This window comes from Morchella sextelata (genome assembly GCF_020137385.1).
Source record: "Morchella sextelata strain SCLS chromosome Unknown scls_18, whole genome shotgun sequence".
Classification (NCBI taxonomy): Eukaryota; Fungi; Ascomycota; class Pezizomycetes; order Pezizales; family Morchellaceae; genus Morchella; species Morchella sextelata.
The window spans coordinates 990,798-1,010,395 of record NW_025408633.1 but is presented as its reverse complement, the minus strand read 5'-3'; the positions used below and the strand labels follow the sequence as shown (position 1 = coordinate 1,010,395).

General features: G+C 49.1%; 5 protein-coding genes across 5 annotated transcripts; all 5 read right to left on the bottom strand.

Annotated features, from left to right (window-relative positions):
- Positions 1-287: 287 nt before the first annotated feature.
- On the bottom strand, positions 288-3,173 carry H6S33_004786 (uncharacterized protein; the record flags this gene model as incomplete). Its single annotated transcript, XM_044836144.1, has 1 exon — positions 288-3,173. One exon carries the CDS (start codon positions 3,171-3,173, stop codon positions 288-290), a length of 2,886 nt encoding a protein of 961 aa, XP_044690759.1.
- A 3,330-nt stretch (positions 3,174-6,503) lies between these two features.
- Positions 6,504-8,536, bottom strand: H6S33_004785 (uncharacterized protein; the record flags this gene model as incomplete). The annotated part of the gene is made up of 3 exons (XM_044836142.1): positions 6,504-7,193; positions 7,472-7,711; positions 7,768-8,536. Coding segments are annotated over 3 exons (1,699 nt in total), but the record flags the coding sequence as incomplete, so codon positions are not given.
- A 63-nt stretch (positions 8,537-8,599) lies between these two features.
- On the bottom strand, positions 8,600-9,645 carry H6S33_004784 (uncharacterized protein; the record flags this gene model as incomplete). Its single annotated transcript, XM_044836141.1, has 1 exon — positions 8,600-9,645. A coding segment is annotated over one exon (1,046 nt), but the record flags the coding sequence as incomplete, so codon positions are not given.
- Positions 9,646-11,222: 1,577 nt separating this feature from the next.
- H6S33_004783 (uncharacterized protein) lies at positions 11,223-14,804 on the bottom strand (the record flags this gene model as incomplete). The annotated part of the gene is made up of 1 exon (XM_044836140.1): positions 11,223-14,804. The coding sequence occupies one exon, from the start codon at positions 14,802-14,804 to the stop codon at positions 11,223-11,225; it is 3,582 nt and encodes a 1,193-aa protein (XP_044690756.1).
- A 300-nt stretch (positions 14,805-15,104) lies between these two features.
- On the bottom strand, positions 15,105-15,338 carry H6S33_004782 (uncharacterized protein; the record flags this gene model as incomplete). The annotated part of the gene is made up of 1 exon (XM_044836139.1): positions 15,105-15,338. A coding segment is annotated over one exon (234 nt), but the record flags the coding sequence as incomplete, so codon positions are not given.
- Positions 15,339-19,598: the final 4,260 nt, after the last annotated feature.

Below are 19,598 nucleotides of genomic sequence, written 5' to 3'. Positions count from 1 at the left end.
ATAAATCGTTGATACGCGAGTTACAACTTTATTTGACTATACTTTTGGAATTACTTTACTCTATCGTGACTTCGAACTCTACCTGAACTATTACGTCGAAGACGGTCGAATTCTATACGCTAACTCTAGTGAATCTTTGTTGATAACGTAGCTCGCGGGGCCCGTATCGGATCAAGGAGAATCATACTCGACGTTGACTGAAGAGACCTCGGAGACTTCTACCTTTGTAGCTGTTAGCCGAACTCTGAGCTCTGCGTAGGGTACTCTTGTGGTCTGGTACGCATCCCTCACACATACTCTGCCAAAGGCAAGAGCTCTGCCCAGTCATCCTGTTGATATGAACAATAACTCCGCAAGTAATGTTCCAGGGTCTGGTTAACTCTTTCTGTTTGACCGTCTGTTTGGGGGTGGAAAGATGTGGACATCTTCAGCTTCACATTGAGGAGACTCATGAGAGATTGCCAAAAGTGAGAGATGAACCTGCTATCTCTGTCCGAGACTATGTCATCAGGTAAACCATGGAGTCTCCAAACTTCCTTCAAGAACAACTTAGCCAAATCTTCCGTTTTATTGAGGGTAGGAAGAGGGATGTAGTGTGCCATCTTCGAAAGGCGGTCCACTATTACCCAGATCTTTGTAAACCCATTAGATTCCGGTAATCCCACAATGAAGTCCATAGAGATGGAAGTCCATGGCCGATAGGGTATCTCCAACGGTTGGAGCATACCAAACTTCTTGTGTCTTGAGGTCTTATTCCTCTGGCAGCTGTCACAGCTCCGGACATATTCCTCAACATCCTTATCCATGTTGGGCCAAAAGAAGTTGTTTTTCACCCGCTCTAGTGTCTTGAATTGGCCAAAATGAACAGCCACCTTAGAGTCATAGGTATCGGACAGTATTTCCATCTGAAGCTTCTTGTCTTTGGGTATATACCATCTATTCTTGTAGAAGATGAGACCGTTCTTGACCGACAAGTTCTGGTCCAAATTTGGTTTCCTTTCAACCAGAGAGCGGTGCAGTTCCTGCCAGAAACTATCCTCTTTAGCGGCCGCATATAGGCGCTCTAAGAATGTATTCTGCAATTGATTCACCCTGACAGCCGCAAGCTTTGCAGGATCCAAAACCAATTGACCTGGCCTAAAAAAGATCTGTGGCTCCGGCTGCAGAGTTTCACCTCCCTCTCCAAGGCGGTATTCCCAGCGCCTAGATAGCACATCAGTCTTGCCATTCTTTTCTCCCGGTCTGTAGACAACTTTAAAATTATAGCCTGCGAGGTCTTCAGACCATCTAGCTTGCCGCCTAGTGAGAACCTTGGTAGAATTAAAGTACTCCAAGTTCTTGTGGTCTGTAAAAACCGTGATTTCTTGCTCACAAGATTTGAGCATGTGTTCCCATTCTCGGAAAGAGGCTACAATAGCTCCCATTTCCTTATCATGAATGTCATAGTTGATCTCAGCAGGGGAGAACTTCTTAGAATAGAATGCCACCGGATGTAGCTTCCCATCATCCCCATACTGAGAGAGCACCGCTCCCTTGGCAAAATCACTGGCATCTGTCTCAACCACCGTTCTCCTACTAGGGTCAAAATGAAGGAGGATTGGAGCGCTTGTGAACAGCCTCTTGAGTTCTTCAAAGGCCTGCTCATGTGCTGCCGTCCAATACCATTTCTTGTCTTTTTGCAGGAGGTCAGTTAATGGTTTGCAAACTTTACTGAAGCCTTCAATAAAGCGGCGATAGAAGTTTGCAAATCCGAGGAATGCCTGTACTGCCTTGATATTTTCAGGGACCGGCCATTCCTTAACTGCCTCCACCTTGTCTTCTGACATAGATACTCCTTCTTCCGAGATGTGATAGCCTAGGTATTCTACTTCTCGGACATGGAAGGATGTTTTACTGATCGAGGCACAGAGCTTAGCTTCCCTAAGCTTCTGTAGTACCTTCTTGACCAATAGCTCATGCTCTTTCTCAGTCTCCGAGTAGATGAGGATGTCATCAATATAGACAACTACTCCTTCATCCAGTAGTTCCTTGAGCACATCATTGATCATTGCCTGGAAAGCGGAGGGAGCATTGCATAGACCAAATGGCATCACATTATACTGATACAGTCCATAGCGGGTTCTGAAAGCGGTTTTCCACTCATCACCTTCTGCTATCCTGATCAGATTGAAGCCGTTCTTCAGGTCTATCTTTGTGAAGATCTTGGCCTTGAACAACCTGTCTCTGAGTTCACTCATGATAGGCAGCGGGTACTTGTCCTTGACAGTGACCTTGTTCAATCCTCTGTAGTCCACACAAATGCGCAATGTCCCATCCTTCTTAGGAATGAACAGTATGGGCGCCGCAGCAGGGCTGTTAGATCTAGAGATCTTTCCTGAAGACAATTCTTTGTCCAGGTACTCTCGGAGGGCCTTCGACTCTGGAGCGGAACATGGGTACAGCGGGCCAAATGGGGGAGCGGTGCCAGGCAAGAGTTTGATCTTCAAATCATTGTGGGAATGCGGCGGCATTTCCTCAATTTTCTCCTGACTGAACACATCAGCCCAATCCCGGTATAGGTGGTGTATTTTCTCAGCAATATCACCTCCGTCCTCATCATGCCATACTGAACCAACCAATTGATAGACTGTCTCTTCTTCTTCCAACATTTGGTATGGAGAGATCAATTCAATCTTGGTGGCCGCTGGGAGACAATTCTGCTTGCAGTAGTCACTCCTCCAGCTCATGGTGTTGAGTTCCCAGTTGATGTCCGGGTTATGCTTCCTAGCCCAACTAATTGGCAAGTAACCGGTCATCCCTTCTTCCAAAGTAGCCACTTCCCATCGGAGTGTCTCCTTATGATCTCCCATAATCATGCGGACCGGGTGAGTGTAATACTCGCCTCCTCCCATCATGACATCTCCTTGAGCATCAAACATTGTCAGAGGTTGATCCCGCCGCACTAAGGGAATTCCATGTTTCCTGACAAAACTCTGGTTGAGGATTGCTCCTGTACAACCGGTGTCAAACAAGAAAGACCCTTGGGTGCCTTCATCCTTTCCTTTGACCGTCCATGACAGTCCTGCCTTCAGTATAGGTCTTTTTCCATGTACTGGTAAGGAGGGAAGTCTCTGTTCCAACCTTCTTTGCTTAACAGCGGGTTCCGAACTTGTTTCTCTTTGTCTTTTCAACATAGCTAATAGCTTCGGGCACTACTAAGATCAAAAGATCCTTTGGTTCTATTCCCAAGCGGTAATATAGCAGATGTATTGTGTAGTAGTCTTTTTAGCAGCGGTTTGGAAGTGTCTTAGTAGCAAATGTAACTTTGGTAGAGCACTGACAGACCAGCTGTTTCGGGTCTTAAACCCATTCTCAGAGTGCTTGGAGCAATCAAGTAGGCGGAAAACACAATCATAATTTATTCAAGAAAAAAACACAAAAACCAAGAAACCCATATAAAGGAAAACTAGTAAACATAGACCCAAACAGACACTTTTCTATCAGATGATTTCATTGTCCGAGTCTTGGTCAGGCTGAAAAACAAAATCTTCTGTAACCTCTGGGAGTACAACTAGTGGATCTTCTGCTACTACAGCAGCCACTTTAGCCTTCTTCTGAGAGTTGGACTTGCCATTCCCTCTTTTCCGCTTTTGTACTCTCACTGCTGCCACTCGGACAACAGTAGGTTCCTTGGACCAACAATCGGTCCATTTGTGTCTGGACTTGCCGCACTATTGCACAAGTCAGTCTATGCACTCTACCAATAGGGAGTACCGGAAGGTTATACCTTCAAGCATACTTCTGCTTTCCTTCTTTCTTCTAGAATATCCCCCGGGATACCCTTCAGTTCCACCGCTTTGTCTTCAGGTCCAGGAGTCTTCTGAGGTCCGGAGGAGCTCGCAGCTTCTCTTTTCCTCTTAGGCTGCTGGTCCTTCTGAGCAGGAGGATCCTTCTTGGTCCGAGGGGGCGCTTTCTCGGCTGCCATCCCTTGGTACCTCTCATGTGTGTGCCCTAACTCTCTAAGAGCAGCTATCCGCTCCATCAAGGACTTTGGCTTGGGATTGAAAAGAGCCCAACTCATGCCTAGGTCCGCAAGGAGGGAATTGTTGATCTTATCATCCACCAACTGACCCTCATAGCCAGTCTTCCACATCAGCTTAATAATAGTATTCAGGAAGAGATCTATTCCTCCTCGGGCTGTGTGGGTAAGGGTGTTCCATTGGGCTACAGCATCATCTCGAGAGATGGCTTCACCGAAGGCTGCTCTAAAAGCATCCACAAATGAATCCCAGCGCTTCCATCTCAAATCCAAAGTCACCGGCATTCCAGCAAGGCGGTTGGCGGAGGCTTGATCAATTGAGTTGTGGTATGCCTCATACCATCTGATCGCTGCCTCTCCTTCCATCAAGTTGCTTGCATATCGGATTTTAACCTCCTCAGAGGTAAATGACAGGCTCTCAATGGAGAACACATTCTCACATTGCCGGATGAAGGTCTCCACTTGCTCTGCCTTGCCCTGAAACTTGGAGGGTGGTGGTGCCTTTGGTTCTCGAGCTCTGGTGGAAGTAGAAGGGTGAGAGTTGGCCGGAGGTTGATACTGCTGGGACATAATAGGAAACAAATCTTTCTGTTGCTTCTCCAACTTCTTCTTAAGGTATCTCCGCCAGCCTTTTCTATTACCACCTTCTGGTTCCGAGTCTGAACTATCAGAACTGTCGGAATCACCTGGAGGGGGAGCGTGGGCCGCCGGAGGTGGAGGGTTCTGGTTTCCACCGCTTCCACCCTGCACATCAGCTGGCGGGGGAGCGGCGGACTGAGCAGGAGGGGCCACAGGTGCCACTGGTGCCGGATTGCTGGCCAATGGTGAGGTTGCTGCTGGTTGAGCGGCCCCAGACATGGTGAACCTTCCCGGGTTCCTGGCTAGCGGACTGGGAGGTCCTCGGCCTGCACCTGAGAAGAACTCTCCTTCATAATCAAAGGATCGGTCAGCTCCTCCAAGGAGTGGGTGTGATCCACCGAAGCGGCTAGGTGGTAAGGGTGAGGCTCCCACCGCTGACTGTACAATAGGGATAACTCTCCTAGTGGATCTGACCGGAAATGCTGCAAAGGGACTGGTCCTCCGCTGCATTGTCCTGGTAGCTGTTCTGGAAGAGGACCTGGAGACTGGATTTAGTGCCGGAGTTGCTGGTCTGGCCACTACCAGTCTTCCTTCATCAAGGGCTCTCTGTATCTCGGCAACAAAGTCTGGTGGAGTAGCCGGGTTTGTCCACTCAATCTCCATGGCATCGGCATTCAGTTCATCTCTCTCCACATACTTCCGGAGTTCTTCCTGAACAGAGTTGACCTCCATCCTCATGTACTCAAGAGCTTCTGCCACCAGAGCATTCTGTGCTGCCTGGCGCTCTTGTACAAGGAGTAGGGCCTGACTGCCCCGGGTTAACTGATTCTGCAGGCTATGCTGGAGGTAGGTCTGGAGCTCTGTGAAGAACTGTTGGACCGAAATCTCGTCGGTATCCTGCCAGGCAGGCTCACAGCCGGGAATGTAGGTCTGTAGAGCGGTCCTGGGCTTCTTGACAAGCTGTGTCTGCCCGGTGGCATCAAGCTGGAGGGGCACCGGCTGCCATTCAATCTGCAGGGGCACATCCGGAGCGGGGAGGGCGGACATTTTGTATAGAGGAAGAATAATCTGAAGGTGACTTGAGCCTTAAAGATTATCTGTAACGGGGGTCCTTTCTAAGAGAAATAGAATCGGATAGAATAGAGACGGTGTGAGGGATGCGTACCAGACCGCAAGAGTACACTACGCAGAGCTCAGAGTTCGGCTAACAGCTACAAAGGTAGAAGTCTCCAAGGTCTCTTCAGTCAACGTCGAGTATGATTCTCCTCGATCCGATACGGGCCCCGCGAGCTACGTTATCAACAAAGATTCACTAGAGTTAGCGTGTGATGTTCGACCGTCTTCGACGTAATAGTTCAGGTAGAGTTCGAAGTCACGATAGAGTAAAGTAATCCAGAAAGTATAGTCAAATAAAGTTGTAACTCGCGTATCAACGATTTATATTGTTAAGACTCTGATTTCGCCGATGATGGTTTGGCTAGTCAGTGAATGACACAGTATTTATATCCCTCGCTTATGTCTCGAGGATCCAATCTACTAATAACACAGAATACACTCGGGGCATGCCCGAGACCCTGAGAAACAACCAAGAACATTTAACTCCTAAATCCGTAACCCAAACTCCTAAAGCCGCTAAAACCCCTCAACCTTTTTATCCACTCTAATGCACGTTTCCCTGTCAATGTTTCTTCCCCATCGGCCGTCTGGTGGATAATCGTCAGCGTCGGCTATTCGGAGGTCTCGGACGGCAAGGCTACCTACTCAGGCCTCTTCCCACATCGCTTTCCCACATAGCAGAGTCCTCTCATGCCCACAGGTACCGCCGATAGGTACTCGGTCGGCTGGCAGCTTGCGCCGATTCGCTCCGAGCGGTCCGATCTTCGATCCGATTGATTCCAGCTGTCCCTCATATATCCACCGGTACCAAAACACTCCCCTCCGGCGGTTTGACGCTCCGGGGGTTATTATTGGGGTCGAAAACGTGTTTTTTATGACTCTGGGTTTTTGGTCCTAATTTGGTCGCACCACACTTCCCGTAAATGCTTGGCATGCCCGTAACAGGAGAGATCAATTCAATCTTGGTGGCCGCTGGGAGACAATTCTGCTTGCAGTAGTCACTCCTCCAGCTCATGGTGTTGAGTTCCCAGTTGATGTCCGGGTTATGCTTCCTAGCCCAACTAATGGGCAGGTAACCGGTCATTCCTTCTTCCAAAGTAGCCACCTCCCACCGGAGTGTCTCCTTATGATCTCCCATAGTCATGCGGACCGGGTGAGTGTAATACTCGCCTCCTCCCATCATGATATCTCCTTGAGCATCAAACATTGTCAGAGGTTGATCCCGCCGCACTAAGGGAATTCCATGTTTCCTGACAAAACTCTGGTTGAGGATAGCTCCTGTACAACCGGTGTCAAACAAGAAAGACCCTTGGGCGCCTTCATCCTTTCCTTTGACCGTCCATGACAGTCCTGCCTTCAGTATAGGTCTTTTTCCATGTACTGGTAAGGAGGGAAGCCTCTGTTCCAACCTTCTTTGCTTAACAGCGGGTTCCGAACTTGTTTCTCTTTGTCTTTTCAACATAGCTAATAGCTTCGGGCACTACTAAGATCAGAGATCCTTTGGTTCTATTCCCAAGCGGTAATATAGCAGATGTATTGTGTAGTAGTCTTTTTAGCAGCGGTTTGGAAGTGTCTTGGTAGCAAATGTAACTTTGGTAGAGCACTGACAGACCAGCTGTTTCGGGTCTTAAACCCATCCTCAGAGTGCTTGGAGCAGTCAAATAGGCGGAAACACAATCATAATTTATTTAAGAAAAACATAGAAAACCGGAAAAACCCATATAAAAAGAAAACTAGTAAACATAGACTAAAACAGACACTTTTCCACCAGAGGATTTCATTGTCCGAGTCTTGCTCAGGCTGCAAAACAAAATCTTCTGTAACCTCCGGGAGTACAACAAGTGGATCCTCTGCTACAACAGCAGCCACTTTAGCTTTCTTCTGAGAGTTGGACTTGCCATTCCCTCTCTTCCGCTTTTGTACTCTCACCGCTGCCACTCGGACAACAGTAGGTTCCTTTGATGAACAATCGGTCCATTTGTGCCTGGACTTGCCGCACTATTGCACAAGTCAGTCTATGCACTCTACCAATAGGGAGTACCGAAAGGTCATACCTTCAAGCATACTTCTGCTTTCCTTCTTTCTTCTAGAATATCCCCCGGGATACCCTTCAGTTCCACCGCTTTGTCCTTAGGTCCGGGAGCCTTCTGAGGTCCGGAGGAGCTCGCAGCTTCTCTTTTCCTTTTTGGCTGCTGGTCTTTCTGGGCGGGAGGATCTTTTTTGGTCCGAGGGGGCACTTTCTCAGCTGCCATCCCTTGATACCTCTCATGTGTGTGCCCTAACTCTCTTAGAGCAGCTATCCGCTCCATCAAGGACTTTGGCTTGGGATTGAAAAGTGCCCAACTCATGCCTAGGTCCGGGAGGAGGGAATTGTTGATTTTATCATCCACCAACTGACCCTCATAGCCAGTCTTCCACATCAGCTGAATAATAGTATTGAGGAAGAGATCAATTCCTCCTCGAGCTGTGTGGGTAAGGGTATTCCAATGGGCTACAGCATCATCTCTAGAGATGGCTTCGCCGAAGGCAGCTCTAAAAGCATCCACAAAGAAATCCCAGCACTTCCATCTCTGATCCAACACCACCGGCATCCCAGCAAGACGGTTGGCAGAGGTTTGATCAATTGAATTGTGGTATGCCTCATACCAACGGATCGCTGCCTCTCCTTCCATCAAGTTGCCTGCATATCGGATCTTGACCTCCTCGGAGGTAAATGACAGGCTCTCAATGGAGAACACATTCTCACATTGCCGGATGAAGGTCTCCACTTGCTCCGCCTTGCCTTGGAACTTTGAAGGGGGTGGTGCCTTTGGTTCTCGGGCCCTGGTAGAAGTAGAAGGGGGAGAGGCGGCCGGAGGTTGGTAGTGTTAGGACATTATAGCCAACAAATCCTTTTGTTGCTTCTCAAGCTTCTTCTTGAGGTATCTCCGCCAGCCTCTTCTATCACCACCTTCTGGTTCCGAGTCTGAACTATCAGAACCATCTGAATCTCCGGGAGCGGGAGCATGGGCCACGGGAGGTGGAGGGTTCTGGTTTCCACCGCTTCCACCCTGTGCATTAGCTGAAGGGGGAGCGGCGGCCGCAGTAGGAGGGGCCACAGGTGCTACTGGTGCCGGGTTGCTGGCCAATGGTGAGGTTGCTGCTCCTTGAGCGGCTCCAGATATAGTGAACCTTCCCGGGTTCCTAGCTAGTGGACTGGGAGGTCCTCGGCCTGCACCTGGGTAGAGCTCTCCTTTATAGTCAAAGGATCGGTCGGCTAATCCAAGGAATGGGTTTATTCCTGCGAAGCGGCTAGGAGGTAAGGGAGATGCTCCCACCGCTGGCTGCACAATAGGAACAACTCTCCTAGTGGATCGGACCGGAAATGCTGCAAAGGGGCTGGTCTTTCGCTGCATTGTTCTGATAGCTGCCCTGGAAGAGGACCTGGAGCCTGGATTTGGTGCCGGAGTTGCTGGTCTTCCCACCACCAGTCTTCCTTCATCAAGGGCTCTCTGTATCTTGGCCACAAAGTCTGGCGGAGTGGCCGGGTTTGTCCACTCAATCTCCATGGCATCGGCATCCAGTTCATCTCTCTCCGCATACTTCCGGAGTTCTTCCTGGACAGAGTTGACTTCCTTCCTCATGTACTCAAGAGCTTCGGCCATAAGAGCATTTTGTGCTGCCTGGCGCTCTTGTACAAGGAGTAGTGCCTGACTGCCCCGGGTCAACTGGTTCTGCAGGCTGTGCTGGAGATAGGTTTGGGGCTCTGTGAAGAACTGCTGAATGGAAACCTCATCGGTATCTTGCCAGGCAGGCTCACAACCGGGGATGTAGGTCTGTAGAGCGGTCCTGGGCTTCTTAACAAGCTGTGTCTGCCCGGTGGCATCAAGCTGGAGGGGCACTGGCTGCCATTCAATCTGCAGGGGGGCATCCGGAGCTGGGAGGGCGGACATTTTTTTGTATAGAGGAAGAATAATCTGAAGGTGACTTGAGCCTTAAAGATTATCTGTAACGGGGGTCCTTTCTAAGAGAAATAGAATCGGATAGAATAGAGACGGCCGTGCAAGATAGACAATCAGGTTGCAGATTATTCAAAGATACTATCGCTAGAACTCAATAATCTTTAAGGGCTCTGCTACCGATAAGAACTTGGTTTTTCTTTTTGATGAAGACTCGAGAGAATAGGACTAAAGGGCGAGAATGAACCTGAGTACTTATACTCCGAAGGCTTCTATTCTCTGCTCTTAACTCCTTACTAAATTCCGGTGGGGCCTTTCCTCGGTGCCGGAAACAATACCACGGCTACCCCGCTTTTCTCTAAGCGTCAGCAGGTGTTTCCGATACCCAAGGCAACCACCTTTTAGTCAAAGCCTTAGTAACACCTGCAGCCTTGGTTGCCACACAACCGAGGACCTGCATGAATGAGCTCCCACTCAGGTGTAAGCTTAATCATTGCTGTAGAGCTTTCACTTATTGTAGGCTTCCCTAGCATAGTCCCTGCCGCTTCGGCGGACAAACAATGCTCCGAGGGTACAGAGGATCACCGGGCAATCAGAGCTTCACTCTGGCCGGTCTTCTAGTCACTGGCGAGGTATAGACTCGTCAGTCATTACTCCCATGAATAGATCCCCTTCTGTAACGGGGGTCTCTTCTAAGAGAAATAGAATAAGATAGAATAGAGACGGCCGTGCAAGATAGACAATCAGGTTGCGGATTATTCAAAGATACTATCGCTAGAACTCAATAATCTTTAAGGGCTCTGCTACCGATAAGAACTTGGTTTTTCTTTCTAATGAAGACTGGAGAGAACAGGACTCAAGGGCGAGAATGAACCTGAGTACTTATACTCCGAAGGCCTCTGTTCTCTGCTCCTAACTCCTTTACTAAGTTTCCGGTGGGCCTTCCCTCAGTACCGGAAACAATACCACCGCTACCCCGCTTTTCTCTAAGCGTCAGCAGGTGTTTCCGATACCCAAGGCAACCATCCTTAGTCAAAGCCTTTGTAACACCTGCAGCCTTGGTTGCCACACAACTGAGGACCTGCATGAATGAGCTGCCGCTCAGGTGTAAGCTTAATCATTGCTGTAGAGCTTTCGCTTATTGTAGACTTCCCTAGCATAGTCCCTGCCCTTCGGCGGACTTACAATGCACCGAGGATACAGAGGATCACCGGTCAATCAGAGCTTCACTCTGGCCGGTCTTCTAGTCACTGGCGAGGCATAGACTCGTCAGTCATTGCTCCCATGAATAGATCCTCTTCCTAGCGCCCGGAATGTAGTTACTCTAACAGCTGGTAGCTAACCACACTGCCGGTACTTGCATATCACCGTGCAACTGGCTTCTAACAATAACTCTCAGCATGTAACCGGGCCCTGTGTGTACTCATACACCAGACAGTTGAAATGGCTCCGTTACACCACTCCCCTCTTCCAGGATCTTGGTCTCCGAGATCTATAACCATTCTATTACCATTCTATATGACAAGAAAACTCCGTGATATGCAAGGAAATGAAAACCCAAAGGAAATAATCTACACCCCAACAATCCGCTTGTCCTTGGGTTTCTTAGGATACCTCATATGGAAATCCCGAAGGGCTTCTTCAGCACTCTTCTTGAGATGCTCCCAAGGTTCCCATGTAGCATCCTCGTTCTCATAACCTTCCCACAGCACTAGATATTCCACTCGTCTTCTCTTCTTATTGACCCGGCTATCAGCTACCTCTCGGACAACCCAGTTCTGTTCTCCCTCAACCTCTTCGGGTTCCGGTGGGGGAACTCTTCTCTCAGAATCTACCGGTGCTCTGTAGGGTTCTAGGAGAGAGACATGAAAGACCGGGTGGATTCCCATCTGGGGGGGAAGAGAGAGCTTGTAGGCACGGGTACCAATAGCTTCTAAGACCTTAAAGGGTCCCATCTTCTTCTGATCCAGTTTTCCCAGAGGCCGCTTTGTTTGCACATTGCGCCGGTCCAACATTACTTCATCTCCGGGCTTGATTTCAGGCGGAGCTAGGGCATGAGCATCATACCACCGGGCCATCCTTAATCTAGCTTTACCCAAGCTGGCATTCATAGCCTGCCAGATAGATTCCCATTGAGATATCATGACCTCACTCGCTGGATTGTTCCATTCTACTCCTTCCTTTGGGGCCGGCCAGTTGGTCCTGGGTTCATATCCATAGTTGGCATAAAAAGCCGATACTTTGGTAGACTCAGAGACCGCCGAGTTATAAGCATACTCTGCCAAAGGCAAGAGTTCTGCCCAGTCATCCTGTTGATATGAACAATAACTCCGCAAGTAATGTTCCAGGGTCTGATTAACTCTTTCTGTTTGACCGTCCGTCTGGGGGTGGAAAGATGTGGACATCTTCAGCTTCACATTGAGGAGGCTCATGAGAGATTGCCAAAAGTGAGAGATGAACCTGCTATCTCTGTCCGAGACTATGTCATCAGGTAAACCATGGAGTCTCCAAACTTCCTTCAAGAACAATTTAGCCAAATCTTCCGTTTTATTGAGGGTAGGAAGAGGGATGTAGTGTGCCATCTTCGAAAGGCGGTCCACTATTACCCAGATCTTTGTAAACCCATTAGATTCCGGTAATCCCACAATGAAGTCCATAGAGATGGAAGTCCATGGCCGATAGGGTATTTCCAACGGTTGGAGCATACCAAACTTCTTGTGTCTTGAGGTTTTATTCCTCTGGCAGCTGTCACAGCTCCGGACATATTCCTCAACATCCTTATCCATGTTGGGCCAAAAGAAGTTATTTTTCACCCGCTCTAGTGTCTTAAATTGGCCGAAATGACCAGCCACCTTAGAGTCATGGGTATCGGACAGTATTTCCATCTGAAGCTTCTTGTCTTTGGGTATATACCATCTATTCTTGTAGAAGATGAGACCGTTCTTGACCGACAAGTTCTGGTCCAAATTTGGTTTCCTTTCAACCAGGGAGCGGTGCAATTCCTGCCAGAAACTATCCTCTTTAGCAGCCGTGTATAGGCGCTCTAAGAATGTATTCTGCAATTGATTCACCCTGACAGCCACTAGCTTTGCAGGATCCAAAACCAATTGACCTGGCCTAAAAAAGATCTGTGGCTCCGGCTGCAGAGTTTCACCTCCCTCTCCAAGGCGGAGATCCCAGCGCCTAGATAGCACATCAGTCTTGCCATTCTTTTCTCCCGGTCTGTAGACAACTTTAAAATTGTAGCCTGCGAGGTCCTCAGACCATCTAGCTTGCCGCCTAGTGAGAACCTTGGTAGAATTAAAGTACTCCAAGTTCTTGTGGTCTGTAAAAACCGTGATCTCTTGCTCACAAGATTTGAGCATGTGTTCCCATTCCCGGAAAGAGGCTACAATAGCTCCCATTTCCTTATCATGAATGTCATAGTTGATCTCAGCAGGGGAGAACTTCTTAGAATAGAATGCCACCGGATGTAGCTTCCCATCACCCCCATACTGAGAGAGCACCGCTCCCTTGGCAAAATCACTGGCATCTGTCTCGACCACCGTTCTCCTACTAGGGTCAAAATGAAGGAGGATTGGAGCGCTTGTGAACAGCCTCTTGAGTTCTTCAAAGGCCTGCTCATGTGCTGCTGTCCAATACCATTTCTTGTCTTTTTGCAGGAGGTCAGTTAGTGGTTTGCAAACCTTACTGAAGCCTTCAATAAAGCGGCGATAGAAGTTTGCAAATCCGAGGAATGCCTGTACTGCCTTGATATTCTCAGGGACCGGCCATTCCTTAACTGCCTCCACCTTGTCTTCTGACATAGATACTCCTTCTTCCGAGATGTGATAGCCTAGGTATTCTACTACTCGGACATGGAAGGATGTCTTACTGATCGAGGCACAGAGCTTAGCTTCCCTAAGCTTCTGTAGTACCCTCTTGACCAATAGCTCATGCTCTTTCTCAGTCTCCGAGTAGATGAGGATGTCGTCAATATAGACAACCACTCCTTCATCCAGTAGTTCCTTTAGCACATCATTAATCATTGCCTGAAAAGCGGAGGGAGCATTGCATAGACCAAACGGCATCACATTATACTGATACAGTCCATAGCGGGTTCTGAAAGCGGTCTTCCACTCATCACCTTCTGCTATCCTGATCAAATTGAAGCCGTTCTTCAGGTCTATCTTTGTGAAGATCTTGGCCTTGAACAACCTGTCTCTGAGCTCACTCATGATAGGCAGCGGGTACTTGTCCTTGACAGTGACCTTGTTCAATCCTCTGTAGTCCACACAAATCCGCAATGTCCCATCCTTCTTAGGAATGAACAGTATGGGCGCCGCAGCAGGGCTGTTAGATCTAGAGATCTTTCCTGAAGACAATTCTTTGTCCAGGTACTCTCGGAGGGCCTTCAATTCTGGAGCGGAACATGGGTATAGCGGGCCAAATGGGGGAGCGGTCCCAGGCAAGAGTTTGATCTTCAGATCATTATGGGAATGCGGCGGCATTTCCTCAATCTTCTCTTGACTGAACACATCAGCCCAATCCCGGTATAGGTGGTGTATTTTCTCAGCAATATCACCTCCGTCCTCATCATGCCATACTGAACCAACCAATTGATAGACTGTCTCTTCTTCTTCCAACATTTGGTATGGAGAGATCAGTTCAATCTTGGTGGCCGCTGGGAGACAATTCTGCTTGCAGTAGTCACTCCTCCAGCTCATGGTGTTGAGTTCCCAGTTGATGTCCGGGTTATGCTTCCTAGCCCAACTAATTGGCAGGTAACCGGTCATTCCTTCTTCCAGTGTAGCCACCTCCCATCGGAGTGTCTCTTTATGATCTCCCATAGTCATGCGGACCGGGTGAGTGTAATACTCGCCTCCTCCCATCATGACATCTCCTTGAGCATCAAACATTGTCAGAGGTTGATCCCGCCGTACTAAGGGAATTCCATGTTTCCTGACAAAATTCTGGTTGAGGATAGCTCCTGTACAACCGGTGTCAAACAGAAAAGACCCTTGGGCGCCTTCATCCTTTCCTTTGACCGTCCATGACAGTCCTGCCTTTAGTATAGGTCTTTTTCCATGTACTGGTAAGGAGGGAAGCCTCTGTTCCAACCTTCTTTGCTTAACAGCGGGTTCTGAACTTGTGTTTCTTTGTCTTTTCAACATAGCTAATAGCTTCGGGCACTACTAAGATCAGAGATCCTTTGGTTCTATTCCCAAGCGGTAATATAGCAGGTATATTGTGTGGTAGTCTTTTTTAGCAGCGGTTTGGAAGTGTCTTGGTAGCAAAATATAACTTTGGTAGAGCACTGACAGACCAGCTGTTTCGGGTCTTAAACCCATCCTCAGAGTGCTTGGAGCAATCAAATAGGCGGACACACAATCATAATTTATTCAAGAGAAACATAGAAACCAAAACCCATATAAAAGAAAACTAGTAAACATAGACTAAAACAGACACTTTTTCTACCAGATGATTTCATTGTCCGAGTCTTGCTCAGGCTGAAAAACAAAATCTTCTGTAACCTCCGGGAGTACAACAAGTGGATCTTCTGCTACTACAGCAGCCACTTTAGCCTTCTTCTGAGAGTTGGATTTACCATTCCCTCTTTTCCGTTTTTGTACTCTCACTGCTGCCACTCGGACAACAGTAGGTTCCTTGGACCAACAATCGGTCCATTTGTGTCTGGACTTGCCGCACTATTGCACAAGTCAGTCTATGCACTCTACCAATAGGGAGTACCGGAAGGTCATACCTTCAAGCATACTTCTGCTTTCCTTCTTTCTTCTAGAATATCCCCCGGGATACCCTTCAGTTCCACCGTTTTGTCTTTAGGTCCTGGAGTCTTCTGAGGTCCGGAGGAGCTCGCAGCTTCTCTTTTCCTCTTAGGCTGCTGGTCCTTCTGAGCGGGAGGATCTTTCTTGGTCCGAGGTTGCGCTTTCTCAGCTGCCATCCCTTGGTACCTCTCATGGGTATGCCCTAACTCTCTTAGAGCAGCTATCCGCTCCATCAAGGACTTTGGCTTGGGGTTGAAAAGAGCCCAACTCATGCCTAGGTCCGGGAGGAGGGAGTTATGGATCTTATCATCCACCAACTGGCCCTCATAGCCAGTCTTCCACATCAGCTGAATAATAGTATTCAGGAAGAGGTCTATTCCTCCTCGAGCTGTGTGGGTGAGGGTATTCCATTGGGCTACAGCATCATCTCTAGAGATGGCTTCACCGAAGGCAGCTCTAAAAGCATCCACAAAGGAATCCCAGCGCTTCCATCTCTGATCCAACTGCACCGGTATTCCAGCAAGGCGGTTGGCGGAGGCTTGATCAATTGAATTGTGGTATGCCTCATACCATCGGATCGCTGCCTCCCCTTCCATCAAGTTGCCTGCATATCGGATCTTAACCTCCTCAGAGGTAAATGACAGGCTCTCAATGGAGAACACATTCTCACATTGCCGGATGAAGGTTTCCACTTGCTCCGCCCTGCCTTGGAACTTTGATGGTGGTGGTGCCTTTGGTTCCCGGGCTCTGGTGGAAGTAGAAGGGTGGGAGGTAGCCGGAGGTTGATACTGCTGGGACATCATTGCCAACAGATTCTTCTGTTGCTTCTCCAACTTCTTCTTAAGGTATCTCCGCCATCCTCTCCTGTTACCATCTTCTGGTTCCGAGTCTGAGCTGTCAGAACTGTCTGAATCCCCAGGAGCGGGGGCGCGGGCCACGGGAGGTGGAGGGTTCTGATTTCCACCACTTCCACCCTGTGCATTGGCTGGAGGGTTCTGGCTTCCACCGCTTCCACCCTGTGCATTGGCTGGAGGAGGAGCGGCGGCCGCAGCAGAAGAGGCCACAGGTGCTACTGGTGCCGGATTGCTAGCCAGTGGTGAGGTTGCTGCTGGTTGAGCGGCCCCAGACATGGTGAACCTTCCCGGGTTCCTGGCTAGCGGACTGGGAGGTCCTCGGCCGGTACCTGAGAAGAACTCTCCTTCATAGTCAAAGGATCGGTCAGCTCCTCCAAGGAGTGGGTGTGTTCCACCGAAGCGGCTAGGTGGTAAGGGTGAAGCCCCCACCGCTGGCTGCACAATAGGGATAACTCTCCTAGTGGATCGGACCGGAAATGCTGCGAAGGGACTGGTCTTCCGCTGCATTGTTCTGGTGGCTGCCCTGGACGAGGACCTAGAGCCTGGAATTGGTGCCGGAGTTGCTGGTCTACCCACCACCAGTCTTCCTTCATCAAGGGCTCTCTGTATCTCGGCAACAAAGTCTGGTGGAGTAGCCGGGTTTGTCCACTCAATCTCCATGGCATCGCTATTCAGCTCATCCCTCTCCACATACTTCCGAAGTTCTTCTTGAACAGAGTTGACCTCCCTCCTCATGTACTCAAGAGCCTCTGCCATCAGAGCATTCTGTGCTGCCTGGCGCTCTTGTACAATGAGTAGGGCCTGACTGCCCCGGGTCAACTGATTCTGCAGGCTGTGTTGGAGGTAGGTCTGGAGCTCTGTGAAGAACTGTTGGACGGAGATCTCATCGGTATCCTGCCAGGCAGGCTCACAGCCGGGAATGTAGGTCTGTAGAGCGGTCCTGGGTTTTTTGACAAGCTGTGTCTGCCCGGTGGCATCCAGTTGGAGGGGCACCGGCTGCCATTCAATCTGAAGGAGTGCATCTGGAGCCGAGAGGGCGGACATTTTATATAGAGGAAGAATAATCTGAAGGTGATTTGAGCCTTAAAGATTATCTGTAACGGGGGTCTCTTCTAAGAGAAATAGAATAAGATAGAATAGAGACGGCCGTGCAAGATAGACAATCAGGTTGCGGATTATTCAAAGATACTATCGCTAGAACTCAATAATCTTTAAGGGCTCTGCTACCGATAAGAACTTGGTTTTTCTTTCTAATGAAGACTGGAGAGAACAGGACTCAAGGGCGAGAATGAACCTGAGTACTTATACTCCGAAGGCCTCTGTTCTCTGCTCCTAACTCCTTTACTAAGTTTCCGGTGGGCCTTCCCTCAGTACCGGAAACAATACCACCGCTACCCCGCTTTTCTCTAAGCGTCAGCAGGTGTTTCCGATACCCAAGGCAACCATCCTTAGTCAAAGCCTTTGTAACACCTGCAGCCTTGGTTGCCACACAACTGAGGACCTGCATGAATGAGCTGCCGCTCAGGTGTAAGCTTAATCATTGCTGTAGAGCTTTCGCTTATTGTAGACTTCCCTAGCATAGTCCCTGCCCTTCGGCGGACTTACAATGCACCGAGGATACAGAGGATCACCGGTCAATCAGAGCTTCACTCTGGCCGGTCTTCTAGTCACTGGCGAGGCATAGACTCGTCAGTCATTGCTCCCATGAATAGATCCTCTTCCTAGCGCCCGGAATGTAGTTACTCTAACAGCTGGTAGCTAACCACACTGCCGGTACTTGCATATCACCGTGCAACTGGCTTCTAACAATAACTCTCAGCATGTAACCGGGCCCTGTGTGTACTCATACACCAGACAGTTGAAATGGCTCCGTTACACCTTCCTAGTGCCCGGAATGTAGTTACTCTAACAGCTGGTAGCTAACCACACTGCCGGCACTTGCATATCACCGTGCAACTGGCTTCTAACAATAACTCTCAGCATGTAACCGGGCCCTGTGTGTACTCATACACCAGACAGTTGAAATGGCTCCATTACAGATATTCCTCGGTCAAATCTGGCGACTCCATGGGCTACCTCTCGATATAGTTTCCGACAGAGATGCCAAGTTTACTTCAAGCTTTTGGGCATCCCTTATGGAATTGTTGGATGTGAGGATAAGAATGAGTACGGCTTTCCACCCTCAGACCGATGGGCAAACAGAGCGAGTTAACCAAACCCTCGAGCACTACTTACGAGCGTTCTGCAACTACGAACAAGATGATTGGGCAGAGCTACTCCCGTTGGCGGAGTATGCTTACAACAACTCGGTTACCACCGCCACGGGTCAATCTCCATTCTATACCAATTACGGTTACAATCCGAGAACCAACTGGCCGACGGAAGCCGAGGTAGTCAACCCAACCAGTGATCTGTACGCTCACTTTATCCGAGGAGTTCACGATTCTGCTCTCGCTCGCTTAACAGACACCAGGGAGAAGATGGGGAAATATTATGATAGGAAAAGGGACGAATCGCCGAACTTCAAGATAGGCGACATGGTCATGCTCAATGCGGCCAATATCAAGACCCATCGCTCCAGCAAAAAGCTCGATCATAAGAAACTCGGCCCGTTCAAGATTACCTGACTAGCCGGGAAACGAGACTGCGAACTGGAACTGCCATCACAAGTCAAAATCCATAATGTGTTCCACATTGAACTCTTGGAACGTTACCGACAGAGCAGTATCCCAGGCCGCGAGCAACATCCCCCGACTCCCGAAGAGATCGATAAGGAAGGAGAGGTTCTGTATGAAGTGGAAAGTATAGTGGGAAGCCGGAAGAGCAGGAGAGGATTAGCGGAATACCTGGTGAAATGGCGGGGCTATTCGATGAGCGACTGTACTTACCAAGTCATGGAGGTTATAAATGAAGACGTACTTGATTTAGTCCGCGACTTCCATCGAAGGAACCCCAAGGCTGTGAAGGACCAACGCCTGAGAGTATAGAGGTACCCTACGGGGCTAAGTCCTTCCCCTCCACAGACACCGCGGGTGATATGTGGAGCAGGTTTACTGGAACCATAGTCTGTCAGAAGATGTCCCGAGACGTGACACCCTGGAAGGGGGGTAAGCTGTTACGGGCATGCCAAGCATTTACGGGAGTAAGAAGAAAGGCTAGTAGATACCCCGATACCCTCTGATAATAATGGCAACACCACTATCAACTCCGGTTCGCACCTACGAGGTACGGTGCGATCAATATGCGACCAAATGCGGAGTTGCGGTTTTCCTAGTTAAAAAACATGTTTTCGACCCCAATAATAACCCCCGGAGCGTCAAACCGCCGG